The following is a 22,978-nucleotide window of genomic DNA, read 5'->3' as shown; positions in this document are numbered from 1 at the left end:
TACAGCAGTGGGGTAATAACTGTATGTATATATATATATATATATATATATATATATATATATATATATATATATATATGTATGTATGTATATATATATATATATATATATATATATATATATATATATATATATATATATATATATATATATATATATATATATATATATATATATATATATATATATATATATATATATATATATATATATATATATATATATATATATATATATATATATATATATATATATATATATATATATATATATATATATATATATATATATATACATACATATACATACATACATACATACATACATACATACATACATACATATACATACATACATACATACATACATACATACATACATACATACATACATACATACATACATACATACATACATACATACATACATACATACATACATACATACATACATACATATATATATATATATATATATATATATATATATATATATATATATATATATATATATATATTATATATATATATATATATATATATATATATATATATATATATGCTATAACGAACGGATTCTACTATGAATATTCTTATAACAAACAGATTTACCTATAAAATTGAGAATGCTATAACAAACGCCACTCCTACAACGAACGCGGATGAATACGGGACTATTTCGTCTGGCGCATGAATATTGTTTACCACGGCTCACAACAAGAGCGTCAGGCGCCATCTTTGACTCATTGTGTAGCCAGTGCACCACTGAACTTGTTGAAATTTTGTCTTTTGATGTGGAAATTCGTGTTATACAAGTGTACAATTGGATCAATGAATCGTCCAAAGCGAGTGAGAAAGCTAATAACCCTTGAAACTAAGAAAGAAATCATAAAGAAACGTGAGAATGGAAGAAGCATTGTGAAACTTAGTGATGAATATGGGATGGCTAAATCGACTATATGTACGATTTTGAAGAATAAAGAGGAGATAAAAACTGTGCAAGTGGCCAGCTCTTTTGCCACAAGGGTAGTTCTTCTTTCAGGACGTGCATTTGTGCCAGTATCCAGAAGGGTCCTGATCATTCCATGCAGCGACCATAAGAGGTTGCATAGTTTGTTTTTGTTTTGATCTGTGATTATAATTGTGTTTTCGACTGCATAAGGATGACCTTACTGGGTGCTGTTGCCCAGTCAGATTGGTTCTTTAGGCAGGCTATGTTTAGGGCACCTTTTCTAGCCCCCTCCCCATGTGGTGTGAGCAGAGTGGCTCCTCAAAGGGGCTGTTCAGTCACATAGACAGGACCGGATTGAACTGCTGTCTAGATCCCAGTGCATAAATAACCATCTTATCTGAGCCGCCCATGAGCAGAGTTGTTATTAGAGACTCCCATCAGTTATCTCTGCCTGTCCCTGTCACCACTCGCCTGTCGCTATAGGACTTTTGGGTTTTGATGATGATGATGAGTATGATGAGCTGGATGAAGGCTGTAAGTGAGCTGAATGTGGTGAGGCAGGAGCACAGGCTGCAACCACACATCTTGGCTCTCCCTTTTCCTGATCCATTGGTGCAAGTGTTGCAACGACTGGGGAGAGGGAAAGTTGCAATGGACTGCCGATAGCCCAGTTTGTTGGGTTTCACATTAGTAGCCCGTCCATCATGCATTGCCTTCTTCCACCAATGTAGTCGTTGGGTTCCCATGTTGGTCAGCTCTTCTGCCTATACTGCCGTTTGGGTCTTGCTGGAGCTCTGTAAGCATGTCTGCCTGATGTTGGGCTCCACCACAGATTTTTCATTCGGGGTTTACTCCCGTGCCCTAATACCTACCAAGGTTAATCCACAGGCAGCAGTGCACATGCCAGTGGGCCTATGCGCCATCCCTCTGGGACCCACTGCTACTCAGAGATCCCCTGCTGGTCTAGCTTGGCCCTATAAGGCACCAGTTACTTTGCATTGCCACGATGAGGCACAACAGTAGTCTTCGTGGTGAAGAGGCTGTGTACTGGCAGGGGAAGACTTATGCAAGTTGCTTCCCTGTTTGCCAACGAGGGCTAGCAAGTGGTGGTAGCTGAAAGCAAGAGGAAGCAAGCAGTGCTTGCACCTTAACACTAAGATAATCCTGCTATAAATGTAAGGTCAGTTACCTATAGACTTCTGTAGAATCACTAAAATAAGGCAAATGATCAGTTATATTAATAAATGTTTTGGGGTTAAGTTTTCAAACTCACAATGGTCCTTTCACCATTTATTTAGAAAAAATATATACCCTGTACTAAGAACAGTCAATAAGGATCACCGTAATTACACTGCAAACTGTGAGTGTGGGTTAAGGACGAAGCTTAACTTAAGATAAACTCTTAGGTCAAACGTCCTTAACTCGTGAGGGTTGAGTATAAACTGAGAGAGCCAGCTACTAATTAGCTGAGCTCAGATCTAAGAGACACGACTTGAGAGTAGATCACAAGTGTGGCACATGATCCTCATAGCTCATGGAAAATTACTGTGGGTGATAGAACTATATAACAATGTAATAACCAATATTTAATATAAGAACTACTGTCTCTTAAGACGGGCTATTACATCGCTCGGTCACCACTTTCCGAGCTTCTACGAGGAATTAGCTAGTCTCGCAGAAAAACCCTATACATGCATATGTGTGTAGACACTAAACTGGAGAAAGTGCAATCTGGGGTTCTGCAGTTACTGGAGCTCTAGTCTGAAGTGCCTTACAGGAGGGAATATTATGTAAAATGGCAAACTTAAAAGATACCGACTTATAATAAAAAAACAGAAATATTACTGCCAATATTAACACAATAGTAGGGACGGTTAAACTGGGTAAAGCAAATCCCCGTGAAAAATAGAAAGGCAGGTTATCCTCTATATTTGAAAAATGTGACCCTTTCAGATAAGGAATAAACTTTAATTTATCTGATACAATATTGAGTTCACTGACAGTCATATTAGGAGCTGGATACATAGAAATCAAATCAAAAGTTAGATTTAAATTCAAAGCAAAGTGCTGATGGGAAGGCAAGGTTTTCAATGCACGACAGGTTATTTTGCAGTGGTCTGGAGCCTTATAATAGCCTTTTACAATTAAATGTTTACCACCATCCTGGCACAGTAATATGACGTTAGTTTCTTCAGGGAAGAAAAAATACTGCACATTATGTAGATGTGCATGAAACACAGCTTTCTTAGAAATTGGTGTATAGTTGCACCGCTTGAGCGATGTGCGAACGTTAGTTTGTATGAATGCCAATTCACAAATTCCTTCTGCAGCAGGAATAAATGCGAATAGATAAGCTGGACGTACGTGTAAATGTAGGTACAGGTAGTTCTGCTATAACGCGATAATTGTGTTCTTGTAAAATATCGTGTTATAGAAAATCGCGTAATAGAAATAACAGGGCTTATGGAGAAAATAGGGTTAGGTGCAGATTACTCGAAATCGAAAATATTTAGTAGTTAGCCTAACACAAAGGATAGCACAGTCTAAATAAATGTTACATTCATATCTAATAATGAAATCATACAGTAAATGTAACACTTTACCTTGAAAAAATATGAATGTAACTTGATGGGGGAGAAGGGTGATTTTGAGGTTGATAAAATCGAGCTTCTCTTCAAGTGTTATATCCTTTCTTTTACGATCATCACCGGGAATTCTATCACCAGAACGCTTCTTGGAGATATTCTTCTTTACCATATTCACAGTTAATACCACAAAATTGGAGAAATAGTAAGCAAAAATCGCGTTATAGCAAACAAGCGTTCGCGTTATACAAATATCGTTCCTAATTCATAAATCGCGTTAGAGCAAATTCGCGTTATCAAAACACGCGTTATAGCAGAACTCACTGTATGACGATTTACACTGTGATAAAACCCTAGGATCATCCACTGCTAACAGAGTAATCTTCATCTATGAGCAAAAGTTCGGTTGGCCTGTCCAGAGTAAACAGTGTTTCATTAGAATACAAGTGGAAGGGTTCTAAATGCCATGCATTAAATTTGCATTGCCCTAGCATAGGTGTGTGGATGAGGATAGTATTGTGCATGAGAGTTGACTCTAACAGAGGGTAATAGTATTCGACCTCATGTTCTGTGAAATAAGGAGGTAAATAGTAACTCATCTTGGCTATTTGTAAAGCTTCAAGAAAAATCTTCACAGGCACAAGCTATGCATCCACCCGTCCTAACCCTGCATCCACTACACTATGAATTAGTTTGTTTTTATCAATAAATAGAGCTTGAGCTGAAGTTTCAGCAGCATGCAAATCCTCGGAATATGAATTAAGCCAGTCCAGTGTAGGCACTTAATTCATTAAACCAAAAATGATTTTAGACAAATGATTAGATTCGGAATCAATCGTGTTAACCTTTTCTTCAAAGAATTAATCGCATGAAATCTTTGCGTTATAGCACGATATTGGAAGCATTATGTATTCTCATGGTAGACCCTGCTGCCATTTGGCAATACAAAAATTGTGACCAAGTCCCAGGTTGTTGATCTGACTTTCTGCCTCATTAACTCAAAATTGCAGGGTCTCAATTGTCTCTCTTACTATCGACAACACAATAAATATAACCGTATTCATTCTTGATCTGTTTTATTCATTCTATTTTATTCTCCTATGTCAGTTGATATTAATATTGAAGCAGGGCCTTCTCGGATGGGTCCCACAGGTCAAGAAGGTTGTGGATCCCAGGGCCGACCTCATCATCATCAAGTTACTGGGGCCTCAACTGATGCCATTGTGGTTGCTGGAGGATCAGCTTTTTTCACACTTCATTTTTCCATTATTCGCGGCCTGAGATCCAATTTTCCTTCTGTGGAGCACCATCTATTAAGCTCGTCCCCCGACCTCTTACTACTTTCCGAACTTCAACTGTCCAAAGCAGTTTCACCCAAATCTTTTCAAGTCTAAGGGAGGTGTGTGCGCTTACTGCAACACACGTACACCCATAGCTCGACTCACAGATCTTGAATCTTCCCTTTACGATGTCATCTGGCTCAAAATAACTCTACCAACTGTGACTATTTTTCTTTGTTTCCTATACTGTTCTCCCAACTCTACCAACTATTTCGAAATCTTTGACTATCTCACTTCTTGCCATGAATAGTGGCCATCCACACACCCGAACACGGAGATCCTCTACCTAGGGGATTTCGATGTACATCATAGAGAGTGGCTTGGCTCTGCAAGGGACGAACCAGGTGGAGCTGAGGCACTCTTTTTCCCTACTTAATGATTTGGAACAAATAATTAAACACCCTACACGCGTTCCTGATCGACACGATCAACTTGCTAACATTCTTGATCTTTATTTTACCTCTTAACCCCTCACACTATTCAAACTCAATTTCTGTCCCCATAGGGTCTTCAGATCACACTCTTATTTCTATTAAATCAAACTGGGCACGACCACCTCCTCCACCCCCCTCTAAACGTCAACTATGGCACTATCGGAGGGCAAGCTGGCAATCCTTGCGAGAATTCTTCACCGAGTTTCCTTGGGATGAATGTTGCTTTTCCACTCGAGACGCCTCGGTATGTGCTGATAGCATTGCTGGGGTTATACAGGGCAGGATGAGTGCATTTATCCCAACTTCTACTAAAATTTTCACATTACAATCATGGATTGATCACTCCTGCTCTCTTGCATGCAGGGTGAGAGATAGGGCATATCAAGCAATGAAACTATCTCCTTCTCCTTTTACCCACACCTCTTTCATTACTTCTAGGAATCGTTGCAAGGCTATTCTTCATAGGGCCAAACGGAATTTTTTAAATCAAAAGGGCCGCTATCCTGACTAATTCTTCCTCTAGTAAGTCCTTCTCGTCCTTAACCAAAAACATCTGTAACAACTTCTGCACTCCTTTTCCTCCTCTCTTCCGACCTGAAAACTCTATAGCCAACTCTCCCTCTGACAAAGCCAATCTCTTTGGCACCTTATTCTCCTCTAATTCCACCTTAGACGATTCTACCCCTCCTATCCCTGCTCCTCCTACTGAACCTATGCACTTTCCTATAATCTCCACTTGCAGGGTTGCCGGTGTGTTATCCAGGTTGGGTGCAAGTAAGGCGCATGGACCAGACGGAATACCCCCCTCGTATTCTGAGGGAGTGTGCTGAAGCTCTGGTCCGTGGTTGCTCGCCTCTTTTGCCTCTGTCTCAAAACTCAAACTTTTCCTTCTTCTTGGAAGCATGCCTTGGTTCAGCCCATCCCAAAAAGGGTGACCACTCTATTCCCTCTAACTATCGCCCCATTGCCCTAACTTCATCCCTCTCTAAGATTTTCGAAACTATATAAAACTCCCATTTTCTCCGTCACCTTGAACGCCATTCTCTTTTGTAGGATCACCAGTATAGCTTTCGCCAGGCGAGATCTACTGGTGATCTGCTCTCCTACTGAACCATCTTTGGTCATCCTCTCTTCAGGATTATGGGGAAACTTTAATCGTGGCCCTCGACATCTCCAAAGCATTTGACACGGTATGGCACAAGTCTTTGCTTTCTAAACTTCTCTCTTTTGGTTTCTCTCCCCCACTTTGTTTTCTAATCTCTAGCTTCCTTGAGAACCGATCCATGGCAGTTGTTGTCGAGGGATCGACCTCTCGCTCTTTCTCTACCAATAGTGGTGTCCCACAGGGTTCTGTTCGTTCACCTACTCTCTTCCTTCTTTTTATCAATGATTTACTTCACACTACAACTAATTCTATCCATTCTTACACTGATGATTCTACTCTTCACTCTTATTCACATTTTCCCCTTCCTCCTAAATCTCAAACTAGATCTGTTTCTCGAGCTGATATCATTACTTCTATCAATACAGATCTGTATAGCATATCTGAATGAGGAGGTACAAACTTGGTTAAATTCAATAGTAATAAAACTCGGTATTTACCAATTACACTTTCTAATTTAGATGATCTCCCCCAATTGCATTTCAGGACGTTATAATTCTGCCAAATTCTCAAATAAATATGCTAAGCCTCACCATTTCCTCCAATATGTCCTGGAAATCACACATGCTTAATATAGCTAAGGCTGCCTCCCGAAAGTTGGGAATGCTATACAGATGCCGTAGCTACTTCACTCCTGAGCAGTTGCTCCAAGTATATAAGGGATTCATTCGTCCTTGGAGTACTGCTCTCATATCTGGGGTGGCTCTTCTTCTGTCCAACTGTTAGATAGGGTGAAATCAAAGGCATTTCGTCTTATTAACTCTCCTCCTTTAGTCGACAATCTCTCTTCACTTTCTCTTTGCCGCAATGTTGCTTCACTCTCTCTCTTTTACAGGTACTTTAACAGGCAATATTTGGTGGATTTGGCATCCTATGTACCACCGGCAAGGCCGTGGGTTCGTAGCACGTCTTGCCCGCTGTGCCCACCGTTTCTCTGTGGATGTCGGTCACACGAGAATAACCCGTTATAGTACCTCCTTCTTTCCTCACACAGCCAAATTGTGGAATACTCTGCCTTCTTCTGTGTTTCCATACTTATACAATCTGTCTTACTTTAAAAGGCTGGTTTTCCGGCATCTCCGTTGTGTAGATTAACACACTATAACCTTTTTCTTCTCTATTTTCAATTTCTTTCTGTTCTTATTTTTTTTGCCGCCCCAAGCTCCGTTGTGGGTCGTTTGACCTGTTGCCCAGGTGGGCTAATTCCCGTAAAAAAAAAAAAAAAAAATTTAACTATGGCCTGATTAACCCTTAGGCGGGTGATGTTCCAGAAGCGTCCGCCTATTTTCCCGCCATTTTTTTTTTTTTTTTTTCTTGATTTAACCCTGCGAGGGGGAGGAGGGGGTACTGGCAGCAGCACCCTAACCCGGGACTTAAGGGTTAACAATATTCGTACAGTCTCCCAATTTATCTACGTCCTCGGCATTCGCTGTGCCAAACAGGGTGCTTTGAATGAGACCTACAAAATTAAAAAATCTTCGCTTTCTTCGCGGTTAAGAACGCACCTTCTTTGCAAGATCATCTTGAGATGATGGTATAGTTTGTCCAGCTGTGACAATATTCTTATGAAGGGTCTTGAGACAAATTAGCTGAAGATTTACAGTTTTTGATATCATAGTAGAAATGTTAGGATTTTGCCGTAGATTTTCAAGGATGCTCATAGCTGTCTGGAGCTGAGCATCGATAGTCTCCATATGGCGCAGTAATATTTTGTAGTGCGTGCAGCTCATACTTTATGGTCACATCCCAAAAGTGCGGCTAAGGCACCTGGTTTCAGGACTTCCGTGGATGCGTACATCGACACAGTGATGCCACAAAGGAGTAGGAGTAGTAATACAATGATCCAAGCCATTCTAGAAGAGGTGGAATCTTCTTAGTACAGTGGTCCCTCGGTTAACAAACACAATTTGTTCCAGAAGGTCGTTCGTTAACCGAAAATTTCGTAAACCGAAACCATTGTTTCAATGGGATTTTGGGTAATTGGTTCCAGCTCACCGAAAATTACATACAAACTAAAAATAAATGCAGTAGTGTGCATGTAGAAGGCTCCTGATTGATGATGATGATGATGGGAATTAGAATGGGGGTGGAGAAGGGAGAAGAGAAGGCATTGGGGTGGAAGAGAAGTCACCCCATGCTTCATGTCACCATTTCACCCATAAAATTTTAGTTCACTTGGTGTAATTCAAGATTATTTTCTTTAAATCAACACTACACTGCATTATATATTGTCAATATGTAAAATAAACTTCAGAATGACCAATAATTGCACTGGAAAAACGTAAAAATAGTTTATGTTCAAGAGAGTCTCAAGCACGATGCTTCCTCCTCTGAGCAGGGACACAAACTGACGCCATTCTGGGTGAGTCAAGTGGCTGTTTGGCGCGCTAAAAACTAGTTCCTTGTGCTTCAATTATGTTAAATAATTGTTAAAATGACTAAAAATTATATTATAAGACTTGGAAAATTATTGAACAGTACAACCTTCTTGATATTTACTCAAATGGTAACGAATTTAAGCCCTAAAACCGATTACTGTATTGGCGGACTAATACTACAGCTGGTGAGCAGCCAAAAGCAGACGAAAACATGTTGGGAAAAATTCGTAAGGAATTCGTTAACCGAAATTTTTTCGTAAACCGAAGTGAAGATTCTTATGGAAGGTAATTCGTTAACCAAAATTTCGTTAACCGAGGGACCACTGTATTGTTTCAAAGAACGTAGTTTTAAACGATAAGTGTTGGGTACACTGGGTGTACAGGTACTTGATGTGTTTGCGGTCTGGGCAGATGTGTCTGTGACATCGTTAACATTCTTAGGGAATAAATCTGTGTGGCCCCTTTTTAGTCATTCTGCATGTACAACATTTGAAGTTTGTGAATTTTTTTTAAAAGTTTAAATTTGTTACCCGCTTCTTTGGCGACAATGCGGAATGGTCCATCAAACTTGGGTGAAAGCTTGGATTTTCTTTCAGGCTCTCGCACCATATTATAGAACAGTAAATAAGTGTGGCTTTCATATTCTTATGTAGAGTAATGACGATGTGTTTTCAAATGTGCACACTTACATACGCGATCTCACTTTATATCTTTACCATTAATGGTTAGCTACTTTTATTGTTCCGTTTATGAACATTAAATAACGTTACTTAAAACAACCATATTAACTTTTTTACACTAATTTTACTACAGATACAACCAGGGTCTTATTTCTTCAGTTTTATATGCAGAACCAATCAGTCACTGGTTTTGTAAACATTAACAAAAACAGTGCCGTCTCATCTCCTTGTGTGTTTTAATAATCTACGTATTATTAATGAATTGTAATGTTCATTTTGCACACATAAACATTAATTCAATCAAAAAGACTCAGTAATAAACAATAATGAATCTTTTGTACATAAGAGAAATGACACTGTTTACACGATTGTGCACGTATGAACGTTGGTGGGCGCTCAAACCCGTCGAAATTCGAGTTTCCGCTGTCGAAATTTGAAATTTTTTTTGGTGTGTCCAAATAAAAAATGTCAAATTAAAAACTTGCAAAATTTGAGAACCTACTGTAGTAGGATGATTTGCCCATGAAGCTATTGATCGACCCATTAATAGGAGCTGCGACCTGAGGCAACCAATCCTCCCATGCATGGTGCACTTGACTCACTATTGGACGAAGAATCTCTAGGATTTTTCGATTGGTTCTTTCAAAGAGGCCATTAGCCTGTGGATGATAAGCTGTTATGAAGCTTTGTATGTCTTCTGCCCCACTTAAAAATTGTGGCAACATTGGATTTTCAAGGCCAACACTAATGCACTTGGAAAGGGAGACGCTATTAAGATACTTCCAATGAATCAGCCTACCTGAATTTTAGAAATCCCTATCCAGCTTTTCCAGCAAAAAACATAAATAAATTTTTTGGTAACCAGAGGGGGTACATACCTAGGTTTATTATATGGAAACCACGTATTGCAGGGGTGCACCACCTACCAACCCAGGCCATTACTACACTAGTATTTACCCTGCTTTTGAACATTGTGATCTGTGCTTTACTATATTGCTCTATATATTATTGATTGCTGTGCATCATTCCTATTGCTGTGCATCGCTGTTATTGTTGTGACTTTGGCATTTTTATGGAGTACTCAGTACTATTGTGATATTGTGCACTAAAGTAATTGCTCCTCCCTCTCCCTCCTCTCTTGTTGGCTAATTGCAGACCAGGTAAGAACTGTTTACTATATTCCCTTTATGTTTTCGACCTTAAGATAATTGTTTTGTTATTTTGCACATTCTGTATGAATGAATGTCTGTGCATGTAACAGAGTACAAGAAAATTAAGAAAATTACATATATCTACCTGAAATTACAAGTTGAACAGTAACATATCCCACAGCTCAACCTCACCCAATCTGAGTGGTACTAGGTGGCGAGTCAGCCAGTCAGCAACTCCGCAACACAATTATGTGCCATCTCCAGATATTTTTCCTCTTTATCCCTTGTTTAAGATATTATCTCTCCTTTCTGTTCACTCGATCAATAAACAACAAATCCCTGTATCATGTAATTACTCTATTTCTTTCTCTCTACTTTTCTTTTTATTTCTTTAGATGATTTTTCATACAATAACTCTTAATTTTGTTCTTATTTACTTAAACAATTTCTGAGGCTATAGATAGAAGCTGGACAGTGGACGAGACAGTGGGAGAAGCAGTGTGTGATGGGGTGAGGGAGGGTTAAAGTGGTCACCCCCCCCCCCCACACAAGGGTCGCTTGTCCGTTCTCCCTTGAAACCAAGTGTAAGTGCCTTGCACACCTATATCATATAGATTTTTTGGTTTTTAAATATATTTATTGTAGTAAACTTTCAGATACTGTAAACTAATCAGGATTCTTTGGGTAAAAATGGGGTTTCCATCTTATTAGAACTGTTTTATGGACTCTGGTATCAACAGGAGATGACACTCTGTCTAAAATGTTGAGAGGGGGGTCAGTTGTTGCCTCATTAACCTTTTTTTTTTTTTTTTATTATATACTCATATGATCAGCCTATTATGGTGTATGTTTCATCATACATAATATAACATACAGTATTAAATAATAGAACAAATATACGTTATATATTTTTACTTCAAAATAAAACAACAAGCTAAATCAGTGTTGGTGGTGTGGCGGTACCAGATAAGACTGAGGGAGGCATGACTCAGTAGCAGGTGACGCAAGTTCTCATCAATGCTGAAGAAATCAAGGATGCTTTAATAGGTGATGAGTCCAGCCTGCAACACAATGACGAATTCAGTGCACAATTAAACAGTTTGGTGGAACCCTACAGGCATCATTACCAGGAATTAAGTAAACATTGCTGCCAAGCTCTCATCACCACCTATTTTATGCCTCAACAATTCAAGGAGAATCCAGTGACGATGACCCTGCCACTCTGGAGATTGGTGATGAAGTTGAAGTTGCTTTACAAGTGTCTGCAGTTAAGTTTTAAATCTCTGAATCCAACTAGCCCTCACCCCCTGCCTCAGACCACCACCATCTCCCAGAGCTTCCCACACCTCCACTATTCCGTGGAGACAGTGGAGTATCTTATAATTAACTTCCTGAGCATTCTTAAAATATCTATTTAATAATGTAGAAGCAGTTTAGGACTTTTTTTTTTTTTAATGATTAACCCCTACGCCCCGGGTTAGGATGCCACTGGACGTAACCTCCCACGCGGGGTAAATCGAGAAAAATCAATTTTTCCAAAAATTATTTTTAACCTTTTTAAATGATAAAACAATAAAAAAGAAACCCTCTAGAAACTTCCCTTGGGCCGCAGTGACGAGGGAGATAAGAGGACAGAGTTGTTTTGAAAGCGAGCGCTCGTGGTCATGTACGAACTTAGAGGCCATTTTCTGCTTCCCTTTGGTTCCTGGTTGGCCAGTAATGCATATATTTACTGATCAAAATACTTATTTCCTATAAATAATTAATTTTGAATTTACTTTATTTGCATTATTTTTCATAAAAAGTGCTCAGCAACACACACGCAGTCTGTTGCCAGGTTAAGGGACGATTCTTCATGGCAACAGGCTAATGCGTACTAACCGCACTGAGCCTACCCACGCTACCCTGTGTGTGGTGTGACCACCAAATAGTCATGCTGGAACCTAATAACCCGCGCTGGGCATTCAAACAATGGCGCAGAAAGGCGCACGTTCCTTGAACATCAACCGGGGAGCCCTAGATGGACATTCCAGAACGTCAATCGGGGCGTAGGGATTAAGTTGGTTACCTAGAGTCATTCCAGATTAAAGCTCTAGCAAGTCTCGTACAATACAGTAAAGCAAATTTTAACACTATTAAAGGGCATCGTTTGCGTGGATTTTCAATGCACAGACGTGTACCAGTATGATATACTCACACAAAATGAGACCTCAATGTACAGTAATCACACAGCTATGTAATCACACCAAATGAATTATGGTGAAAATTCAGATATTGTATACAGTAGTTATTGCAGCAAATTTATCACAAAAAGTACATAATATTGCGAGACTTTTCTGTATTTTCACCAACAGATATATTTTATGTTTATACATAAATGTATAAACTTTTTCAGGTTGTGGCCAGTTTCTTACTGGGACTCTCATCATATCAGACTGAGAAGAGTATACAGTGTGAATATAGGTAATATGTACTATGTAAATGGGAAGTAAGAAAGAGAAGGGTACACAGTAGGTCAAGTCAACCTATTGCTTAATATATATTCAAAATAAATTTGAAGTGTACTTACTTTTATCATATATTGGTTCTGAAACTACTGGCTTCAATGGAAAAGTAAATTTTCCCTTTTCTGGTCCTTCAAGAAATACTTGAAAACATAGTCGTAATGCATTCAGGTCTATATTTTGTGGTTGAGTCCTGTAGGAAAATCCAGCTGCAACAAAACACACTTATATTAGTTGTACACAAATATTATAAGTACAGTATCCTCCTATTTATTGATCTATGGGCTTTAATGGACAAAGCCAGTGTGAACACAGCCTCTGAATAACCGAGTTTTATCTAAAGTAGACTTACTTAAAAGAATTAAAATAGGAGCAAGTTTCCTATTTCATGTAAAAAAAAAGTTAGGAAAAAGCAGGACTTCTCCTTAGGCATTTTTGAACTGGGTAGAAACAGTGTGCCAGCAGTAACATATGAAGTGTTTGAACATTTGATTCATCATTGTGCAGTAATGTAGACTACTACTGTTACTAACCCTATAGCCAATTACTATAAATGTATTACCTATTACACACTGTTACTTACACTATGATAATGTACACTGACAATTCTACTACCATATAATATTATTACTATTTCTCAGTTACTTCTAATAATAATAACAACACTAATATTAAGAGCAAAAACAACAATACAGTAGAACCTCAATAAATTGGACTAATTGGACAGACCCCAGTCCGAAAGATACGAAAGTCTGATAAAAGTGAATCGATGGGGTAAAAGGAGTAGGGGTAACACTGCTTATCTGGGACTGTTTAAAGAAAATGAGTTGTTGTTGTTGTTGTTACAATGTTATTAATGCACTTCAACAACTAAGGTTATTAAGAGCATAACAAGGTCATTAAAACTCTCTGGGTTGAAAATAAGACTTAGGTATGGTTGTTGACAACTGTTTCCACCAAGATGATTCTTACGTACTGTACTGTAAATTGTTATATGTAAGAAACCACAGAATTTGTCTTCTGGAAAAAGAGAAAACTCTATACTGTACAGTACTATAAAGATAAAAATTAGAAAGTAGGGGTATATTGTGTGTTGGAGATGAGAGTGATATGGGAGCAGCAGGCAGAGGGGTGGGGAGAGGGGTAATGCAGGGGGAGGGGGGGGGTGGCTCCCTTGCCCCAAGATTCCATTAACATGTCTTTATGTAATTTCACCATAATTCCTAAATCATTTAGGTTCATTTGGTGCAGGTGTTGATAAAATATTATTATAAAATAATCAACTTTCCTGAAAGAAGAATCTCACATTCAACACCATGAGTTGTTTGTTTACAAAGGGCAAACAGCTGATCAGCCTAGATCCTTCACCATTCATGCTTACCACAATGTCTTCAGCACTTAGTAAATTAGTACAGTACTATAATGCACTGTATTTGTCATCATTTAATAAATAATATTGTAGTGTAGTTATCAGCACTTACGGAATATTGTAGTGTACAGTATTATGTATGCATCTGCATATACCTCCATGCAGTCACACAACAAGACCCTCACTGGATGCTTGTTGTCTTAATTCCTGTGTGATGCACATCTGATCCATCAAGCCTTTGGCAGACTCCGAACATGGCCTTCTGCTGTAGGGAGCTGAAACTATCTACAAAGTTACACGTATATCGAGCAGTGGTCCTCCCCATCCTGCTATATGGCAGCGAGACATGGGTCACATGCAGGAAGCACCTCAAGGCAATTGAAAACTTTCACCAACATAGTCTACGTTCCATCATCCGAGTTCGCTGGGAAGACAAGAGAACAAATGCCAGTATTCTTGCTGACACCAACTGTTGGGCTGGCCATGTTACCCACATGAACTACAGTAGACTGCCAAAGCAGCTACTTTAAAGTCACCTAACGAATAGTAAACGTAATACTGGCAGGCAATAGAAAAGGTGTAAGGAAAGTCTTAAGGCAAACCTGAAAAGTACCAAATCGTGTCAAATAATCCACATCGTAACACTTGGAGAAGCACCACACGACAAGGTGCCAATACTTTCGAATTAGCCCAACTGCATACTGAAGCATACAAGCGCCAAATCCGAAAAAAAAGAAGCAGTAATGGTGGTTGTATTGTGGAGGGAGGATGGGGGTCGTGATAGCTCCAGGTTTTTCATAAAAAATCGGGGTCTTAATAGGGTCAACCAGCCAGAACTACAGGAATTATTACTTGTGAATGTGTAGTGCGTGAAGTGATCACAGTGTCATCCACCTGTGGGCCTCGTGAGTGGATATTGGTGATAGTTATTGGAGAGCCAGGGACTGTATGGCAGGTTGCGCTGGTGTTGATTAGTGGCACATAGGCCGTGGTGTGTAACCCGAGCGGTCAAGGGTAATAACAGTCGCCAAGTGCACAGCCCTCGTCTGCCCCACCTGGCATTTCCCTGCCCGGCCCCGTTGGCCAGTACACCAAAACTGACCCTCCAGCCCCTCCCCTCCCAAACCATAATCATCCGCCTTTCCCACTGCTCTCTCCTTCCCAGGTCGACATCATGGCTGGGAAATGTATTTGTCAGTGCTCAAACCAGAATCAGAAATGCACAACCTGTATATGTGTGAGAAGTAACACACAATGTGTGAGTTGTGGGAAAGGGACCAGCTGTAAAAATCCATACGGCAGAGATCCATCACCTGATGATGACATGTCAGACGATAGTAGTGAACCAACTCTGTCGGAAAAAAATATTCATGAGGTGCATGACATACAGACAACAAATTGGAAAGGCATGTCGAGGGATGATGCGGAGAAGTGGGTCAAAGAAGTGCACTCAGAGTGGTCAGGTGGTCACCAGCTAACTTCTTTGAACCACCCAAGTGTGCAGCCACCAAAGAAATGATCCAAGAGATGACTTGCCTCATAATCAATTACTCTCATGACACCTCCCTGGCCTCTTTAGCTCTTCAAATACTGACCATAATACACCATCTATTCTGTCAGAGGACACGCAAGGTCTAAGTGCAAAGAAAATGTGGCAGCAATGAATAGGAGATTAACAATGTGGCAGAAAGGGGCCTTTGATGATCTATGCAAAGCAAGAAAACTGCAGGAGTGTCTAAAATTCATAGGGGACGGAAAGCAAAACACCGAGGATGTTGCCAGAAAATTTGGTAACAAGATGCAAGAAGGAAAAGTTTCCTTGGCGGTAAGATCGCTCATAGAGGAATTTTCCGGTGGTGTTCTGCCAATAAACAGAGAGACATTAAAACAACTGAAGGAAAAACATCCCCCAGCAAGTGAAGAGGAAGGCATCAGGTTCCAGGGTGCCTACATCCCTCCAAATGCTGTCCTGTTCGAGAAAATAACAGGAGGGATGGTGTGGAAAAAAGCAGGGAAACACAGGGAGGAGAAGGCCCTTCAGGCCTGGATGCAGATGGTTGGAGAGTCATCCTCAACACTAACAAGTTTGGTGCCGTAACAAGTGATCTCTGCAATGCAACAGCCGCCCTTCCAAGAAAGCAAGCAACCTCGTGCTGCCACCACCTCCATGCTCTGACGGCCTGCCGCCTCATTCCCCTGGAAAAAAATCCAGGATGTAGGCATATAGAGGTGGGGGAAGTGCTGAGACGGATAATTGGAAAATGCATAACGGAGGTGATAAACGAAGGTGTCAGTTCAACTGCAGGGAACTTGCAAGTATGTGCTGGCCAACAGGCTGGAGGGGAAGCTGCCATTCACACCATGAGAAAAATATTTGAGCAGCGTGATTGTGAGGCAGCACTCCTGGTTGACGCTTCCAACGCATTCAACATAATCAACCGCAAGGCTACACTGCACAACATCAAGATCACGTGTCCAAGCTTTGCAATGTATTTTGAAAACACCTATAGGAATCCATCAAAGCTCTATATAACAAGCATCAAGGCCCTAAGAGGAGATACCACCATACAGTCAACTGAGGGAACAACACAGGGGACCCTGTTGCCATGGCAATGTACACACTAGGCCTGTCTGTGCTCCAACCTACAATAAAATATGAAACAACCGAGGTCAAGCAAGTGGCTTACGCTGATGACCTAAGAGGAGCAGGAAAAGTGGAGTGGTAACATCACGAGGTCCACAAATACGGTACCACCCAGATGCCATAAAGTCCTTCCTCATTGTGAAGCCAAAACACTATGAACGGGTAATGGAGGTGTTTGGCGGAAGTGAGGTAAAAATAACAAAGGACGGCCAAAAACATCTAGGTGCGGTAATTGGCACGAATGACTAAGACCGAGTACGTAACGGTAAAGGTTATTGAGTGGGTGAAGGAAATCCAAGCTCTGTCTGATATTGCTAAAACAGAGCCACATGCGACTTTTGCGGCAAAAACCCATGGAGTCGAGCATTGCTGGAATTACCTGATGCACACTATCCCTGATATTGGACCCCTCCTCTACCCTCTGGAAGAACCCATCAGCATCAATTTTATTCCAAAATTAGTGAAACACCTTCACTTAACCCCAGCAGAAGCGTCACTCCTTGCACTACCACCTAGACTAGGAGAAATGGGATTGAACAATCCAGAGGAGCTTGTCCGTACAGAACATCGGAACTCTGTCAAGCTCATGGCAGCCCTCACTTTGCATATTATAGCAGAATGGATACCAAGGAACAAAACAAGATTCGATGGTTCATTACAACAGGCATTGGTGAGAGTGAGGTTGTGTGCAGCACACTTGCTGAGGAGGAGTAGGCCATTGGGATTACACTTGCCTAATTCATTTCTCCCTATGATTCCCTGCCAAATGTCAGCATCTCTGCCAACTCTGGCATTGAAGTCACCAAGGAGTACAACCTTATCTTCTCTGTGGATAGAGATTAGCCCTCTGTCAAGGTGGGCATAAAAGGCTTCCTTGATGTCATCCTCTGCATCCAGTGTTGGGGCGTATGCACTGATGAAAAAAAGGCATGACGTGAGTGATTCAGTGGGATTCTGAGCGTCATGAGGCGCTCATTGATCCCAACAGGCATTTCAGTTAGCCTGTGTAGGATGCGTTGGTGGATGGCAAAGCCAACTCCATAAATGCAGTCTCTCTCCATCGCAGGCTTACCCTTCCAGAAGAAGGTATTGCCATACTCCTGTTCTGAGAGTCGACCCTCTTCTGGGAGCCGGGACTCACTAATGGCTGCTATGTTGATGCTATACCTAGCCAGCTCTTTTGCCACAAGGGCAGTTCTTCTTTCAGGAAGTGCATTTGTGCCAGTATCCAGAAGGGTCCTGACATTCCATGCAGCGACCATAAGAGGTTGAATAGTTTGTTTTTGTTTTGGTCTGTGATTATAATTGTGTTTTCGACCACATAAGGATGACATTACTGGGTACAGTTGCCCAGTCAGGTTGGTTCTTTAGGCAGGCTATGTTTAGGGCACCTTTTGTAGCCCCTCCCCATGTGGGGTGAACAGAGTGGCTCTTCGAAGGGGCTGCTCAGTCGCACAGTCAGGACCGGATTGCACTGCTGCCTAGGTCCCAGTGCATAAACGACCATCTTATCTGTGCCGCCCATGGGCAGAGATGTGACTAGAGACCCCTGACAGTCATCTCTGCCTGTCCCCGTCGCCACTCGTCCGTCGCCATAGGACTTTTGGGGTATAGGGGTTTTGATGATGATGAGTATGATGAGCTGGATGATGGCTGCACATGAGTTGATTTATGTGGTGAGGCAGGAGCACTGGCTGCAACCACACATCTTGGCTCTCCCTTTTCCTGATCCAGTGGTGCAAGTGTTGCAATGACTGGGGAGAGGGAGAGTTGCAATGGACTGCCGATTGCCCAGTTTGTTGGGTTTCGCGAAACTCCAACAACCATCCACACACACACACACACACACTTTCTCCAAAAACCACACACACACACACACTCTCCAACAACCACTCACCCATACACTCTCTCTATCCAACAACCACCCGCACACCCCAACATCGCCACCCACACACCCAAACATCACCACCCACATACCCCAACATCACCTCCCGCACACCCCAACATCACCTCCCGCACACCCCAACATCACCACCCGCACACACACACACACCAACACCACTCACACACCCCCAACAAGGGAATTAAGATAGCAAGCATGAGGAGTGAGGGTCTTGTTGTTCAACAAATTTGCACGTGTGTGACTGTGTTAGCGAGTTAAATATCAGCAGTTGAGGAGCGCTTGGTAACATCCCTTTCCATTCCATTTCTCTAATTACACACAGCTTTCTGCTTTCCCACTCCATATTTTAAAATGCTCATTTATACTTATACTAATCACAATCTCCCTCAAAATACTTTAGCTTTCGTGTTTATTCATGACATCTTCAGGTCCTGAGACCCACTAATCCCCCACCTAAGAAAGGGTGATCTGACATTCCATCAGAAGGTCATAATATGAGACCACTAATCCCCCACCTTATCTCCACCTGACATTGCATCAGGTCAGGTCAGGTCAGGTCAGGTACACGAGACCCACTAATCCCCCACAGCTCCATGGGAAAGGAAAATACCAATTTTTGCTATAATACACAGCTTCATTCACACCCATATCATATAGAGTTTTAGTTTTTAAATATATTTATTTAACCACTTTTGGATAAACTCAAGGAAAACATCCCCAGCACCCAGAAACTTTTTTGGGAAGCGGGCTAGTGTCTGTCTGTGCAAGATGTCTAGGTTTGACACTCGAAAACTTTTCCCAGTAACCGGAAAAGATTCAGGGAATAAGGAATTTTTCCGAGTTTGATTAAATCGTCTGGTTAGCCCCAATTGTTCCGGCTAGCGAGGATATCACTGTATTAATAAATAGTCATTTATTCCACAATAAATCTATTGTATAGTACGTAATGTAATATCATTTACATTAATAGCTGCATATCAATCCTAACCTTACCCAGGACACAATAAAAATATATACAGTATTCCTGTCTTTATATCTTACAAGTAATAAGCTAGATAACACTAATAATGTCTAATTTTTGAACTAAAATTGTTGCATCCTAACACTGTAGAGATAAAAATTTTACATTATATTGTGGATATGTCACTTACTTTGAAAAGGATCAACACGGATTTCTTCTCTTAGCTTCAAGGCATCTTCCACATCACGCTTTTTGACACACTGAATACCCAAGTTGCTAAAGACACATTGCATGGAATCAGGGTTGATGGTCATTGTACATACACCCTTTTTACACCCCTCCTTGCCCACTAGATTGTGTGGATGTGCACGATATGGTGGGTTCACAGTTACACATGACACAACCACAACTGCAGGACCTTTGTATCCCACTACCTGCAAAAGAATTCACAAGAGAAAAATGATGATCAGCAAAAAAAAAAGGACACAATAAAATCCTAGAGATAATACAGCATCCCTTGCTATCCAAATTGGTTAAGTGCCTTTAAAGCCATTTGGTTATCGATTATTTGGATTGCAAATAAAATAATAAATGGAAAAATGAAGGTTCAGTGACTGACCAACAAAAAATAAAAAAATAATTATTACATTTTGTTTTGGTTTATTCTTATGCTTTACACATTACAGAAACATCATTTTAGGTGTTACACCTAACAAAAAAAAATGGTCAACTAAATGAAATACATATACATTATACAGTAGCTACAGTTGGTACAGTATATTGTCTTATATTGGGTGGGCTTTCCCCCATTCATGATGTTTGATTATCTCAAGCTTGGTTTCAAGAATCACAGGTTTGCCAAAGTGAAGGTAGCAGAGGAATCTAATATACTATAGGACTAGCTGTCTGTCTGTCTGTCTGTTCTGGGCAGCCGAAACGGCACAATTGTTTTTCATCAAACTTGGTGGAAAAATAGCAAAAAATTCGTAGAGTGGAACAAACCTGGTCCCATGTCGATGGTTTCTTTAGGAAGGCATTAATTAACCATTTTATTTACGATGGTAAACGATGCAAGTCTACAGATTTGGCGCACCCTCATTCGCTGTACGCTTCACCAATATGCTTGGATGCCATTGAGTACAGATTCATGAAAGGATGGCATGAATACAAACGTTTACAGAGAGAGCACTTCACTTGCACCGAACACAGAGTGAATGGAGGGGATGACATCATGTGCCTTGAGCAAGCATATGGAATGCTCCTGCACATAAGGGGGAGCAAAATGGCCACCTCAGTTGACTTCATGCTATTTGAATTTTCAATCTGCTACATTCGGATAAGTGAATATTCGAATAGGGATGGATACCTGTATATTATTCATTACATATTAAGTTAAAGTCAATGCCCCAACAATGTAAATGAACTACTTGTAAATAAAAATACCACCCAAACATCTTTTTCAACCTCATATGAACTACTATTTTCACTTGATATACTAACTAATCCTTTATGAAAGAAAAAAATGTTATCTTTAACAAAAACCTGTAACATAAACAACAAAAATACTCTCATTAAGGAGACACAAACAGAAAGAGTGTACAAGTGTACCCTGAAACAGGTGTCCCATTAACACCCGCTTCGCATAACCGACGATTACATGTAGGAGAAATACGCCGCAAGTTTCGTAGATACCCTGTAGATCCGACGATTGGGAGAGGAGAGGCAGAGCTGTTTTGAATTTGGAGGGCAGTGGAGTAGTGCGAATTCTTGCCACGTGAGGGCTTTCTGCACTGCCCTAAGTCATTCCCGCAATCTTTGCTTTTATTTACACTTACTATGTGTCTCTGACTTCATGTTTTTTTGTTATTTCCGACTTAGTGTATTACTCAATCATGCCTAAACGCCCCAGTGATAGTGCCTCCTGTGCTGGGCAGCTTGATGTGATGTGATAAGGTGTAATAAGGCATAATAAGGGACAGTCTCATCCAAGATTCTTCGAACACTGCTGGAGACAGCTGGCAACTCAAGGCCGTTTGTTTACTATAGTACGTAGTGTAATTTAATATGAAACAACAAAGCCCAACCATTAAATTAAGCAACGGGAACTAAGTAACCAATCACCGATCACTTTTACATTCATTCATAATTTTTACTACATACTATAGTAAACAAGCGGCCTTGAGTTGCCAGCTGTCTCCAGCAGTGTTCGAAGAATCTTGAATGAGACTGTACATGTAAAATAAGAGTGGTGATGGCCCAACAAAGATTGGTAGAGACTTGAACTTGCCACCCTTGACCGTCTCTACCATCCTCCACACAGGAAAATAGCGTCTCAATTTATGCTTATTTAAGGCAGATTATGCTTGCCTTATATGTCTGCTTTATTTTCTTGCTTGACAGTGTGCATGACAAAGATATATCAAGGGTAAATGGGGAGTTTTTGGGGGGATAGCCAGTCCCTAACCCCCGAATTTGCTATGTTCTTATGGGAATAATTGCTTAGATAACCATTGATTCACTAACCAACAACTTTTCCCGGTCCCAATATGCATCGGTTAACAGGGTACACCTGTACAACACTTAAGCACAAATGGTGGGCTGAAAAGGACGCCGGACACAAACAGCATTATCACAATCTTATAATACAGTCCACTATTGCAGAACAAATGAACTGACAATCAAAAGTGAGGACTAATCCTGAAATTCTATTTTCCACCAAAAACTATATTCAGGTAGCTTATGCACATACCAATTGGAGGGTGGAGGGCAGCAGACCCCTATACAAGAGCTGTGAGCTGATCTTATTTTACCCATCCTTTCCCATTCAATCTACAGTACAGTATTACCCCGCTTTACGCGGGTTTTTTTTTTACGCGTTTCTACATTTACGCGGTACCCCGCCAGAACCGGAATGTT

At 40.5% G+C, this 22,978-nt stretch overlaps 1 protein-coding gene across 1 annotated transcript in view; it reads right to left on the bottom strand.

Annotated features, from left to right (window-relative positions):
* Positions 1-22,978, bottom strand: part of LOC121880309 (transcription factor p65-like) — a gene marked incomplete in the record, with an annotated part of 127,130 nt that overhangs the window by 17,930 nt on the left and 86,222 nt on the right. Inside the window, 2 exon segments of the mRNA XM_042387469.1 lie at positions 13,251-13,394; positions 20,253-20,496. Coding sequence (XP_042243403.1) covers positions 13,251-13,394; positions 20,253-20,496 — 388 coding nt within the window.

This window comes from Homarus americanus, unplaced genomic scaffold (assembly GCF_018991925.1).
Source record: "Homarus americanus isolate GMGI-L3 unplaced genomic scaffold, GMGI_Hamer_2.0 scaffold20930, whole genome shotgun sequence".
NCBI classification, from domain to species: Eukaryota; Metazoa; Arthropoda; class Malacostraca; order Decapoda; family Nephropidae; genus Homarus; species Homarus americanus.
The sequence above is the reverse complement of the archived record's forward strand: the minus strand, read 5'-3'. Positions and strand labels throughout refer to the sequence as shown.